The sequence below is a fragment of the Octopus sinensis genome, linkage group LG22 (assembly GCF_006345805.1).
Source record: "Octopus sinensis linkage group LG22, ASM634580v1, whole genome shotgun sequence".
In the NCBI taxonomy this organism is placed as follows: domain Eukaryota; kingdom Metazoa; phylum Mollusca; class Cephalopoda; order Octopoda; family Octopodidae; genus Octopus; species Octopus sinensis.
In genome coordinates, this window is record NC_043018.1 from 9,539,380 (window position 1) to 9,553,055 (window position 13,676).

Here is a 13,676-nt window from a genome sequence, read left to right on the forward strand (position 1 = left end):
ACATCTTTTTCTCTTGGCTTTCTTGAGAAAATTCTGTAGTTTGTAAGCTATTTGTTGTTTAATTTCTTGCATTTCGGCAATTTCAACCAATCAATGACGTCTATTGAGGTGAACACAATATCTCCGGTTCTTCGTCACTGGTGCCAAGCTGTATCGGCTTTTGCCTTTCCCCTGAGTAACATCGGTGAGGTGGAGAGGGGAGGGTGGTGTGCATGGTTGACCGCTGGTCTTCCGTAAATAACCTTGTCCGGACTTGTGCCTCGGAGGGTAACTTTCTAAATGCAATCCTGTTGTCATTCAAAACCGAAGGGGGTATTTTGATTCTCTGTCTGATGAATTTTTAAGAGATGTCTTACATGCTTTCTCTACACGTAAACCTTTGTAACTCCTCTTACGAAATGAAACACGTGTAATGGTGAATATATAATGTCTAAAAAAATTTCAATCTCTTGTTTTGCTATGTAATTACTCGCCAAAAACTATTTTCTGTTATTTTTCAGCTCTTACGCATTCCTCATGCAAATATATCATAACAACATCTACATACATATAGGCGCAGACGTGGCTGTGTGGTAAGAAGCTTGCTTCCCACCCACATGATTCCGGGTTCAGTCCCACTATGTGGCACCTTGGGCAAGTGTCTTCTACTTATAGCCACAGGCCAACCAAAGCCTTGTGAGTGGATTTGGTAGACGGAAACTGAAACAGAAAGAAGCCCTCGTATATGTATACATATCTGTGTGTGTGGGGGGGGGGGGTGCGCGCGCGTATGTGTTTGTTCCTCCGCCATCGCTTGACAACCGATGTTGGAGTGTTTACGTCTCCGTAACTTAGCGGTTCGGCATAAAAAGCAAAGAAAGTCCTGGGGTCGATTTCTTTCACTGAAACCTTTTAAGGCGGTGCTCCAGCATGGCCGCTGTCAAATGACTGAAACAAATAAAAGAATAAGAGAATACAATTTTGGTGTACAGGAATAAGCTGATGTGCTCCTTGCGGATGCAGCTTGGATTATGGCCCTAACTACAGACTAAGAAAATATTGAATATATGTTTCGATTTTTATATCTTGCTGATTTCAGTCGCTTATAAAAGGCTGATTTAGTCATGGTGGGAAATAAAGTGAAATAAATAATATTGGACTAATCTCTCATGATATCAGTTCTGAATGTCGTACCAGATGGCTGGCTTCTCATTGTTGATAGGCCGCAATACAAACGCGCGCTCGCGTTTGTTATGCCATCACCGCGCTCGACAACCGGTGCTGGTTTATTTACGTTCCCGTCACTTAGTGATCCGACAAAAACAAGAGCGACAGAATAAGTACAAAACTTCGAAGAAGGACAAGTATTGGAGTCTGGAGAGGGTCATAGTGCCCTAATATAACACACGCGCCGTTTCAATTTCCACTCATTTATTTATTTAACTAGGAAGCTTTTTTCGTCGCCGCTTGGATTTTGACTGATTATTGAAGCTAGCTTTCTGGAATAAATAAATAAATAAGTGGAAATTGGGATCTTTTCCTTTGATTTTAACCATCGATTGGTTAAAATTCGAAAAATTAAACTACGTTAAACTTACAAATTACAATTTTCTCAAGAAAGCCAAGAGAAAAAAATGTTTTATTTTGACACATTCTACCAGAATACGAAGTTTAAAAGTGTTTAGTTAACTAGAAATTGTGTTGAAAACTGCCGTTCAAAAGGAAGAGATCCGAAAATTGAACCGATGAGTGTGTTATATTAAGGCACTATGACCCTCCCCATATACAACAAAGTCTGTTTCAACACACGAATTCACATAAGGAATCTTGCAAAGCAGATATAAAAACGAGGTATTGGAGTCGATTTTGATCTAAGTTTTCAAGGCGGTGCTCAAGTATGGCCGTTTCCCACTGACTGCAACACGTAAAGACACTTTTTATTCCCCAATCCCCGTTTTCTTTGAATTTCGTACAGGAGTGGCTGTGTGGTAATTAGCTTGCTTACCAACCACATGGTTCCGGGTTCAGTCCCACTGCGTGGCACCTTGGGCAAGTGTCTTCTGCTATAGCTCCGGGCCGACCAAAGCCTTGTGAGTGGATTTGATAGACGGAAACTGAAAGAAGCCTGTCGTATATATGTATATATATATGTGTGCGTGTATGTTTGTGTGTCTGTGTTTGTCTCCCTAGCATTGCTTGACAACCGATGCTGGTGTGTTTATGTCCCCCGTCACTTAGCGGTTCGGCAAAAGAGACCGATAGAATAAGTACTAGCCTTACAAAGAATAAGTCCTGGGGGTCGATTTGCTCGACTAAAGGCGGTGCTCTAGCATGGCCGCAGTCAAATGACTGAAACAAGTAAAAGAGTAAAGAGTATATTTTCTCTCCCTTTCTCGTTTCGTTTCCTCCTCTTTGCCCGTCCCACCCCCGCTAAGCAACGCCACCATCGCCATCACCATTCTCATCTCTGACACGCACACCTACACACACACAGCTCCCCTTTGTCCCCCATTTCGTGTTTCTCCACCCAGAAACTGGTTTTTCTTTCAATGCTGAATGACTGCAACGAGCTAAACTAATTTTCAACAGTTGAATTATTAGTAAAAACTTGTCAGCTGGTTGTCGTTGGTGGCTGGTGGAAGTGATGGGGGGCCTGACACTTCTTCCTCTTCAGTATAATAATAGTTATTGTTCTTTTTTTTCTTCAGTCTACTTCTTCTTCTTCTTCTTCCTCCTCTTCGTCTTCTTCGTCTTCCTCCTTTTTCTTCTTCTTCCTCCTCTTCTTCGTCTTCTTTTTCTTCTTCTTCCTCCTCTTCTTCGTCTTCTTTTTCTTCTTCTTCGCCTTCCTCTTCTTTTTCTTCTTCTCCCTCCTCTTCTTCGTCTTCCTCCTCCTCTTCTTCTTCTTCTGCCGCTTCGTCTTCTTCTTCTATTTGTTCGTTGCCTGGTTTGTTTACCTTTGCACTACCGGTGCATTTCTCCGTCTGTTGGTCGGTCAGTTTTTAGCACAGAGAGAGAGAGAAAGAGAGAGAAAGAGAAAGAAAGAGTTTACAGGGAGAGAAACACGCACCCACGGAGTGAAAGGCCAGTCCGTTCACCACCAACACACTGGCATGCCGGTTTTATATATACATCGTAATACTTGAATAGTACACACACACACACACCGACAGACAGATACAACCACAGTCACATACACACGCACACGGACACACCAGCAGATAGACACACAGACAGCGAGATAGATAGACTCAGAGAGACAAATACAGAGATATAGATAGATAGAAAGAGAGATGAAGTGAAAGAATGATAAACACACACACACACACACATAGAGACTGGCCAAGAGAGAGAGAGAGAGAGAGAGAGAGAGAGAGAGAGGTAGATAGATAGGAAAATAGGGAGAGACGGAGAGAGAAAGGAAGCGGGACACACACACACACACACAAGCACACCCACAATCAAGACGGTTCGCATGCGTACACACACATGCAAGCAGAGGGAGAGAGAGAGAGAGAAACACCCACTCAAATACACACACACACACATACGCAGACAACCACGCGCTTCAACACAGTTACTTTATCAACAGAGAGAGAGAGAGAGAGAGAGAGAGCCGGCAATGAGAGAAAGACAGAAAAAGAAAGAAAGGGTGAAAAAGAGAGAGTGAGAGAGACAGAGAAACTAGCCAAGATCGAGAGAGAGAGACCAGCAGAAAGAGAAAGAAAGAGAGCAGTTGAGAGAGAAAACCGGTAGCGAGAGAGAGAGAGAGAGACAGGCAGAAACTAGCCAAGATCGAGAGAGAGAGAGAGAGAGAGTGTGTGTGTGTGTGTGTGTGAGAAAGAGAGAGAGGGACAGACAGAAACTAGGCAAGATCGAGAGAGAGAGAGAGAGAAGAGCAGAAAGAGACCAGTTGAGAGAGAAAAACCGACAGAGAGAGAGAGAAACAGAGAGATAGAGAAAGACAGAAAGAGAGAGAGAGAGAAATACATTTACGTATACATCTATACACACCTCCCAAACAGAACGAATCAGACAGACACACACACACACATTACCGGCAGAAAGAGAAAAAGTGAGAAAGCGAGAGAGGGAGTGACAGAAAGAGAAAGAGACACAAATACATACATATATCTACATACATACACCTCCCAATCAGGACGGTTCACACACACACCTTACCGGCGGTGAGAAATGAAAAAGTGTAACATAGAGAAAGAGGAGGGGAATAGGAAGAGAAGAAAGCTAGAAAGAGAGAGAGAGAAGCAGGAAGATAGATAGTGAGGGAAAGAGAGAGAGAGAGAGAGATAATAAGATAGTCGGAGATAACCCTGCTGCTCCGTTTTGTCTCTCTCTGTCTCTATACATTGATTCCTCCAACACAGTTTTTCTCTCTACCCAACCACTTCAATTACGCATGTGCAGTCACTCAGAACATCTCCAGCACATCTCAAACACAATAAAGCAATATATAGCAGAAATATAATATAAATACACAGAGTACCCTCCTTTCCTCGGTCTTCTTTCAAACCATCTTCTTCACCTCGAGCCATGGGATATATTATCGACTGTACACGCTAAAAGGTATATATATATATATAATATATTAACAATGAGCACATCTACAGAGTCTAGGGGTGCTTTTTCGGACGTGGATACCTTTTACCAGGCCGTTAAAAGAACACAGGTGAGTGCTTCCTACCTCAACTCTAATTAATGCGTGTGTGTGTGTGTTTGTATACAGTGGAAACCACGTTTGCTATTTTTATGTTTATAAATCGAGGTGATGTTTAATGGGTTTTCATCTGTTAACAATGAACGTACCTTCGAGTTTTAGGTTATCTTTTAAACCGTATCGTATCTTGGGTTAATGCGTGTGTGTGTGTGTGTGGTTTCCTGATGGTATATTGTATTTATACACAATTGTTGATATTGCTTTCTCTTCCACATGTATATCTGTCTACCTGTCTATCTTCACACCTCTCTATCTATCTATCTACCTATCTATCTGTCTGCCTATTTACCCGTCTGTCTATCTACCCGTCTATTTATTGATCTATCTACCCGTCTATCTATCTACCCATCTGTCTATCTACCCGTCTGTCTATCTATCTACCCCTTTATCTATCTATCTACCCGTCTATCTATCTATCTACCCCTTTATCTATCTATCTATCTATCTATCTATCTATCTATCTATCTATCTATCTATCTATCTACCTACCCATCTATCTACACCTTTATCTATCTATCTATGTGTGTGTGTATTATGTGTGAATTGTGTATGTATGTGTATATATGTAGGTGTATATTGCGTATGTCGTCGTGTGTGTATTGTAGCTATCTATTTCTCTATATATGTGTGTGTATACATCACTATAAACGTGTGTGCGCGTGCGTAGTGTGTATGCGTGTGTGTGATTAATGTTTACCTTTTACCTTTAAATACTTCCATGGCCTACCTGACCTTTTAATCTCGCTATTCTCCTAAATAACAAGATTTTTAGTCATAAATTCACAACGGTGATTCGAATGTAGAGCAACACCTCACCTTTCGCTCTTCCAGCCACCAATCTTAAAAAGCCTTTTTACCTACTTCATTTTCTTTTGTTAATTACAATAAGGAATGACTAATTATCATCATCATCATCATTATTTTTAATTAATAACAATAATACCAATAGTACATTTAGTAATAATTATTGGATTCGAATACATCGCATTTATCTAAAATTAGACGAGTATCTCGGGTGGATGTGTAATTTTTATTCGTTTTTCCCATCGTTTTGTAATTTTTCCATTCGATCGTGCGATGTGTGGGACTTCGAAGGACACCCATTCGAAAACTCCGCTGCATGTTCAAGGGTTGGTCGTTAAATTTTACAATCGAGTTTCTAAATGAATGTTTTTCTTTTAGTTTTTTGTTTGTTTTGTTTTGTTTTGTACCCTCACCTCAACAGTTCTGATAATAAGGGGTTAACTCTGAACCGATCACTTCAACAGGCTCCCCCTTCCCATTGTATGTGTGTGTGTGTGTGTGTGTGTTTGTATGCGTGTGTGTATATGTATATATACACACATATATATATATATCTTTTACTTGTTTTTATAATGTGTGTGTATGTTATATATATATGTATGCGTGTGTGTATATGTATCTTTCTGCGTGTATATATATATATATTATATATATATATATATATATATATTATATATATATACACACATACATATATATATCTTTTACTTGTTTTTTATATATATGTGTGTGTGTATGTATATGTATCTTTCTGCGTGTGTGTATATATATATATATATATTATATATATACATACACACATACATATATATATATCTTGTTTTTTATATATGTGTGTATATATATATATATATATATATATATACACACATATATATTTATAAACTATATGAACGTTTAGGCTTGCTAGTTTTAAGGGTGGAGACAAAGAGAGGACCGACCTGTCGTTGAATATTTCACAATATAAACAAACAGACAAAAAAAAATCACCAAATAACAACAACAACAACAGCAAAAGGTGATTAAAAGAACCAGTTTTTAATGCTGAGAAAGAGAGGAATATCTTCAGCTTAACAAGTTGTATTTTTATTACCTGCACAAACAGCCAAGTCAGTAGTCAGTCAGATATTTGCACGTCGTCGTGGTCGTCGCCGTATCTATCTCTCTCTCTCTCTCCCTCGACTTAACACTATTCGCCCGGCTTCTGTTCCTGTTGCAGCTTTGAAACCCCCGGTGACAGTCACATGCGATGCGTCATCCTTTCTCTCACCCGCCTCCTCTCCCTTCTCCTATTTATGTGTGTCTAAGTGCGTGTGTTTGTGTGTGTGTGTGTGTGTTTATGCTTGTATGTGTGTGTGTGTGTGTGTGTGTTTATGCTTGTATGTGTGTGTGTGTCTAAGTGTTCGTCTGTGTTTATGTTTATATGCGTGTCTGGGTATATTTTTGTTTGTGTATGTATGTATGTATTTTGCCCGTGTGGGGTAAACAGTATTCCCACGACTATCGCCGGTGATATACGTTCTAAAACTCCCCGCGATAGGGGAAAATCCGCGAAGTAGAAACAGTACTGTATTGTATATTTTTTTCAATTATTTCTATAATTTGTATATATTTATTTTATCATAAATGCAAAAACAACACCACGAAGGACTCGACGTAAGCCTAAATAATAAACCGCGATAGGTGAACCGCGATAGATGAACCGCGATATGGTGAGGGGTTACTGTATTTCTGTGTGTGTATATATGTATTTGTGTGAATGTGTTTGTGTGTGCATATATGTGCGGTATGTTTGTGTGTGTAGGTATGTTTCTGTGTGTGTGTGTGTGTGTGTGTGTTTGATTGCCTGTGCCTGTGTGTCTGGGTGTGTTTATATGCGTGTCTGGGTATATTTTTCTGTGTGAGTGTATGTGTGTGTTGCATGTGTGGGTATGTTTCTCTGTGAGTGCTTATATGTGTATGGGTATGTTTGTGTGTGTACATTTGTGTCACTGTTATCTGTGTGGGTATATTTCTCTGAGTGTGTGTGTGAGAGAGAGCTAGGAGACAACACACCTATCGCTTCATTTTATGTCACTTTTTTTTTTCTTTTCAATTCAACTCATTGATAAAATTAGATTTCGATGACCTCTTTAAATATTTACTCCTCTTTCAGATAATTCTAATAAAAATATATATATAAATTTCGATTTGTGATATATATATATATATATATATAATATATATATATATATATTATATATATGATATGAATTCTCTCCCTCTCTCTTTATATATATATATATGCATGCGTGTGTGTGTATAATATATGCATGTATATTGTGAGTGAACCGAACTGGTCTGCTTTGTTGGAAAGTTGCAGGAATTGGAATTCGTCTGCTAGAAAAAAAGCGAAAGAGAAGAGGGCAGATAGACAGACTGAAAGAGAAGAGGGAGAGGGTGTAGATAGACAGATTGAAAGAGGAGAGAGAGGGGAAGAGGGTGTAGATAGACAGACTGAAAGAGAAGAGAGAGGGGGAGAGGGTGTAGATAGACAGACAGAAAAAGAAGAGAGAGCGGGAGAGGGTGTAGATAGACAGACTGAAAGAGGAGAGGGGGAGAGGGTGTAGATGTGTAGATAGACAGACTGAAAGGGAGAGGGGGGCAGATAGACAGACTGAAAGACAGAGTAAGACCGACAGGCAAACAGAATGAGAGAGAGAGAGAGAGAGAATCCGAATAGGAACCGTTTAACTTTATCTGTCAATGTGTGTATATATTCCTGAATATATTACAATTTTATACACATTCACAAATCTACACTCGTACACACGTACACCACAAAACCATACACACACGTGTATAAGATCGATGTCTGTGAGTTCTGCTTACATGCTCTAGATCAGATTCTGTTTTAGTGCAGTCCACTCCAACCCAATAATCGAAACTGTTACAGCCGTGATCATCCCGCCTTTTTATATCTATCCCACCCACCTCTTCCTGTTTAACAATGAAACTACGTCGTTGTCTCATGGGTCGGTCTCAAAAGGCAAGCAAACGTTTTACGTCAGTTTGAGGGAGATTTCTGTTACTATCTCCAGCAAGGTGCAAGCCGTACCGTAGGGCCATTTTCTTACTATCTCTCTGGCTCAGAAACTATTAGTGATTAAATTGTTATTGGTATTATTATTATTTATCTTTGTCTTCAACATGATATATAACTTGATAATTAGTTCATATTGATCTCACCTGAATAGCAACCACACCTGTCATCTTAACAAACTGTCTCTCGGCCTCACTTCGGTGTGTGTGTGTGTGTGTGTGTGCCGAAGTAAGTGAAACAAGGTGGGGAAAAAAATGAGTACTCAGTGTGCGTAGGAGTGGCTGTGTGGTAAGTGGCTTGCTTACCAATCACATGGTTCCGGGTTCAGTCCCACTGCTTGGCATCTTGGGCAAGTGTCTTCTACTATGTGTGTGTATGTGTGTGCATATATTTGTGTTTGTCCCCCCCCCAACATCGCTTGACAACCGATGGTGGTGTATTTACGTTCCCATAGCTTAGCGGTTCGGCAAAAATGGACCGATAGAATAAGTACTAGGCTTACAAAGAATAAGTCCTGGGGTCGATTTGCTCGACTAAAGGCGGTGCTCCAGCATGGCCGCAGTCAAGTGACTGAAACAAGTAAAAGAGATAATAGAGAAAAAAATATACCAGAGGTAGAGTGAATATGCTTTATTTAAAAGCAGCAGAAATATCACAAAAACTGTTGCTCAGAGTTTCGCGTGTCCGTTCGTCGGACAGTTTTGTTATTCGGGTGAAGTCAATATAAACTGACTAATTATCAAATTATCCTGTTGAAGACAAAGGTAAATACTACTAATAATGATACCGCTAATAACAAAACTGTCCGACGAACGGGAACGCGAAACTCCGAGTAACAGTTTTTGTGATATTTCTGCTGCTTTTAAATAAAGTGTGTGTATATATATATGTGTGTGTGTGTGTGTGTGTAATATATATATATATGGCTGTGTGGTTTGGAAGTTCGCTTTGAAACCACGTGGTTTCATGTTCGCTCCCGCTGTGTAGCACCTGCGGCAAATGTCTTCTCCAATAGCTCTGGGCTGACTAATGTCTCGTGAGTGAATTTTTTAATCAGAAACTTGTGTGAGTTGATTTTGGTAAACAAAAGCCCAATATGTGTGCGTGTGTGTCTGTGTGTGCGTGTGTGTCTGTGTGTGCGTGTGTGTCTGTGTGTGCGTGCGATACACATCCAGGCAAACACACAAGTGCAAGGTAAGGTGAAAAAAATAGTACTCGAATACTAAAGGTAGAGTAATATACTATTTTATTAAAGTTGGCTTTAATGAATAGTACTACACTATCGGCTAGAGACTATCAAATGTTGTTATACATCGCTGGTCACGATGCGCTTTGGAATGACACTACCTCAATGGCTAGGCGAGCAGGCCAACATATAATAAATATATATATATGAATGTATGTATGGGTGTGTGTGCATGAGCGCGCGTCTTTGTGCTTATTCCTCCCTCACTTGACAACCGGTGTTGGTTTGTTTACTTCTCCGTAACTTAGCGATTCACCACCAACAACAACAAAAAAAACAATGGAATGAATATGCCTGACTTAAAACAAAAAAGACTTCAAAAACGTAAGTACTTGGGTCGATTTGTTCAACTAAAAGCCTCCAAGGCGGTGCCCCAGCATGGCCGCAGTCCAGTGAGCGAAACAAATAAAAGATAAAAAGATATGCTATCTTGCATAGCCATATTGTGTGATTATAATAGACTTCATTCAAACCCAAAAATTTATCTAAAATATCTTCCACTAACTCCACTTTGCACACGTACACGACCCCCCATCACTTTCTCTCTCTCCCTCCTCTCCCTCTCTCTTCCTCTTTATTGCAACTACCTGTCTGTAAAATTAGGTTTCGGCCACTTTCTGTTTTTTAAACGAAAACAACTTTTATTCTACCCTGGACAGGTTTTCTTTTTTATCTTAGCCACGTCGGCAAATTATTCAACGATTCTATGTAATTCCTGTTTTTCCTTGTGAGTGTGTGTGTGAAAAAGTAATGCAGAACGACGGAGGACCATACTGAAAACAAGAAGGAAAAAAATAACGCAGAAGACTTGGTTACGCTCACCCCTCATCAGTCATCGACCAAAAGTCATCACCATTTTGACTCTTTATTGATATTATTATTACAATCTAGTGATGTCTCAACAGCAGAATGCTGCTGAGGTTGTAAATGATCATACATAGAGTACAGAATGAAACAAGTACACACACACATGCTTATATACATATAAACGAACCTCCACTAACTACTCTGACTGTCTATCTGTGCATACCTGTCAATGCCGTGTATGCCATAAAGTCTGCAAATCTAACGGAGGCCTTTGAATATCCACAAAGATCAAAACTTAACTGCAGCTCTTGGTAGTCCAAATCAGATATGCAATCTATGTGGGTGTCTTTTCAATGCAATGTCTAGTTTAAAAAAACCACATCAAACGCCATGATGGATCTAATGCGTAAGTAATAGAGGTGGTCAGACTCTGCGTAAGGAGTAAACAACCACCATACATACACACACACACACACACACACACATATATATATATATATATATATATATTATATATATATATATATATTTATATATTTATATATTATATATAATATATATATATATTATATATATATATATATTATATATATATTATATATATATATATATATATATATATTATATATATATATATTACTACACGCATTTTTTCTCTCCTTGTTTTTTTCTGTGTATCTTTCTGTCGAAGAGCGTAGGCTCGAAACGTAAAAGACTTTTTCTATTCCTGAGCGCTATACTAATACATTTGTTTGTTTGTACTCCACCTGCCTTCGTCTTTTGTTTATTTTCGTAAACTTTTCCTTTATATATATATATAATATATATATATATATATATATATATATATATATATATATATATATACTTGTGTGTGTGTATGTGTTTTACATTCTCCTTGGCTTGGCATCAAACAGTGGTAGTAAGCAAGTATCACTGTCATGCAGGAGGTGTTCTTCGTTTCCAGTTCTGTCACGTAAATATGCATGGGCATGGTGAAATATTACTTGGAAATAGGTGAGGGTTGGTGACAGGAAGGACATCCACCCTGGCAAAATCTGTGATCCAAGCGAGCATGGAAATGTGGATGTTTTATATATCTATGGGTGTGCGGGTGCGCATGTGTATGATGGACATGCGCGCTTACGCGATTGCTATGACCATTTTTACTCCCTTACCTTTACTTTATATCTTTTACTTGTTTCAGTCATTAGCCTGCGGCCATGCTGGGGCATCGCCTTAAAGGGCTTTAGTACTTATTTTTTAAAACCTAGTACTTATTTTATCGGTCACTTCTGCCGTACCAATAAGTTATTTACGAGGACGTAAACACACCATCACTGGTTGTCAAGTGGTGATGGATAAAGACAAAGACTCGCGTACATAGATATATACGTATATACGACGGGCTTCCTTCAGTTTCGATCTACCAGATCCACTCGCAAAGCTTTGGTTGGCTCGAGGCTAGAGTAGAAGACATTTGCCCAAGGTGCCACGCAGTTGGACTGAACACTGAACCATGTAGTTGAGAAGGCTCTCTTGTTGCCCTTCTGGTATCATCGGGTACTCTCATGGCATATAAATCATTGAACAGGATTTGAACTACGCTCTCTGTTCAGTTCCCGCCGAGGTCAATCATCTTTTCCTGTGATCCCTTTCGGAGTCGACAAAATAAAGTGCTGGTCTGGTACTGCGATCGATGAGTACCAACTTGCTCCCTGTGTATAAAATAATTGGCCTTTTGTCTATAATAGAAAGAATTGTTGTAGTTGGGACATCATCATCGTTTTAATTTGTCCAGGCATGTTTTCTGCAACCGGACGCCCTTCCTGCTGCCAACACTCACCTGTTTCCGGGCAAGTTAATCTTTCCCCATGGCCAAGGGTGTTTTCCACGAAGGGCTGGAAACGAACAACCTCGTTTATATGACGGTGATGCTCGCTTACAACCATCACATGATGTCTAGACAATGGTACACACATACATACATACTTACATACATACATACTTACATACATACATGCAAACATATATACATACATACATACATCATGCATCATACATACATACATACACACACACATACATACATACACACATACATACACACATACATACACACACATACATACACCCATACACACACACACATACATACAAACATACATACATACATACATACATACATGCAAACATACATATATACATATGGTGGCCTCGGCGCTGGAGGTGGCGGGAATTTATTTCCTCACTAGCGATATAAACGAATGCATTTTTGTGCCAAAAGTCTATATGAGAGTTCCTCTTATGGTATTTATCGTAGTAGATTTTCTTCGAACAGAATATCCACGTTTAAGTGAGAATACCTACCTACCTACATACATACATGCTTGCATATAAACATACATATACACTTGTATGCATACATGCATGTAATATATTCATGCTTATACGACGGGCTTCTTTCAGTTTCCGTCTACCAAATTCACTAACAAGGTTATAGTCGCCCCGGGGCTGTAATAAAAGACGGTTGCCCAAGATGCCTCGCAATGATGGGTTTGAATAAATCCGAGTTGGAATTCTTAGCCGAAATCTTTCGTGTATTGCGCATTTATACATTGTATCTCGTGTGTGTCTCTGTGTGTGCGCATGTATACACACACATATATAAAACATGTATAATGTCAGTCTTCCTCATTCTATCGACCGGCGTCTTCCGCTTTGTTTTGGCTTACTTCCACTAACCATACTATCTATGATTGACCCAACAAAATCAATCAATTTTTGTGTGTGTTCAATGGAAAATGTCTTCGTGATTGGGTCTGATATAAGATAGCTTTCTGGGCTAAAATCATTTTTTTTTTTACAATATCTGATTCATTATCGTTTTTTTTCAAAATCCTAAAATATTAAAATAGATTAGTATCCGACAGTTACCGGCATCGTTCTGTTGGTCTCTTCTTCTTCTTCCAATCGGGACTCACGCCATTAGCCACAAAGAATAATCTCTAATTCGAGCCTCCTCT

The 13,676-nt window shown here is 39.3% G+C and overlaps 1 protein-coding gene across 6 annotated transcripts in view; it reads left to right on the forward strand.

Moving 5' to 3' along the window:
• The first annotated feature begins 4,334 nt into the window (after positions 1–4,334).
• LOC115223170 (microtubule-actin cross-linking factor 1) overlaps positions 4,335–13,676 on the forward strand; it is a 342,500-nt gene continuing 333,158 nt past the window's right edge. For 3 of the 6 annotated variants that reach the window (XM_036512278.1, XM_036512281.1, XM_036512280.1), the window contains exon 1: positions 4,336–4,663. In XM_036512278.1, the coding sequence (XP_036368171.1) occupies positions 4,589–4,663 (75 nt within the window). In that variant the 5' untranslated portion in view covers positions 4,336–4,588. Of the gene's footprint in view, positions 4,664–13,676 lie in introns of all 6 variants that reach the window. The other 3 variants (XM_036512282.1, XM_036512283.1, XM_036512279.1) reach the window with 2 other exon arrangements.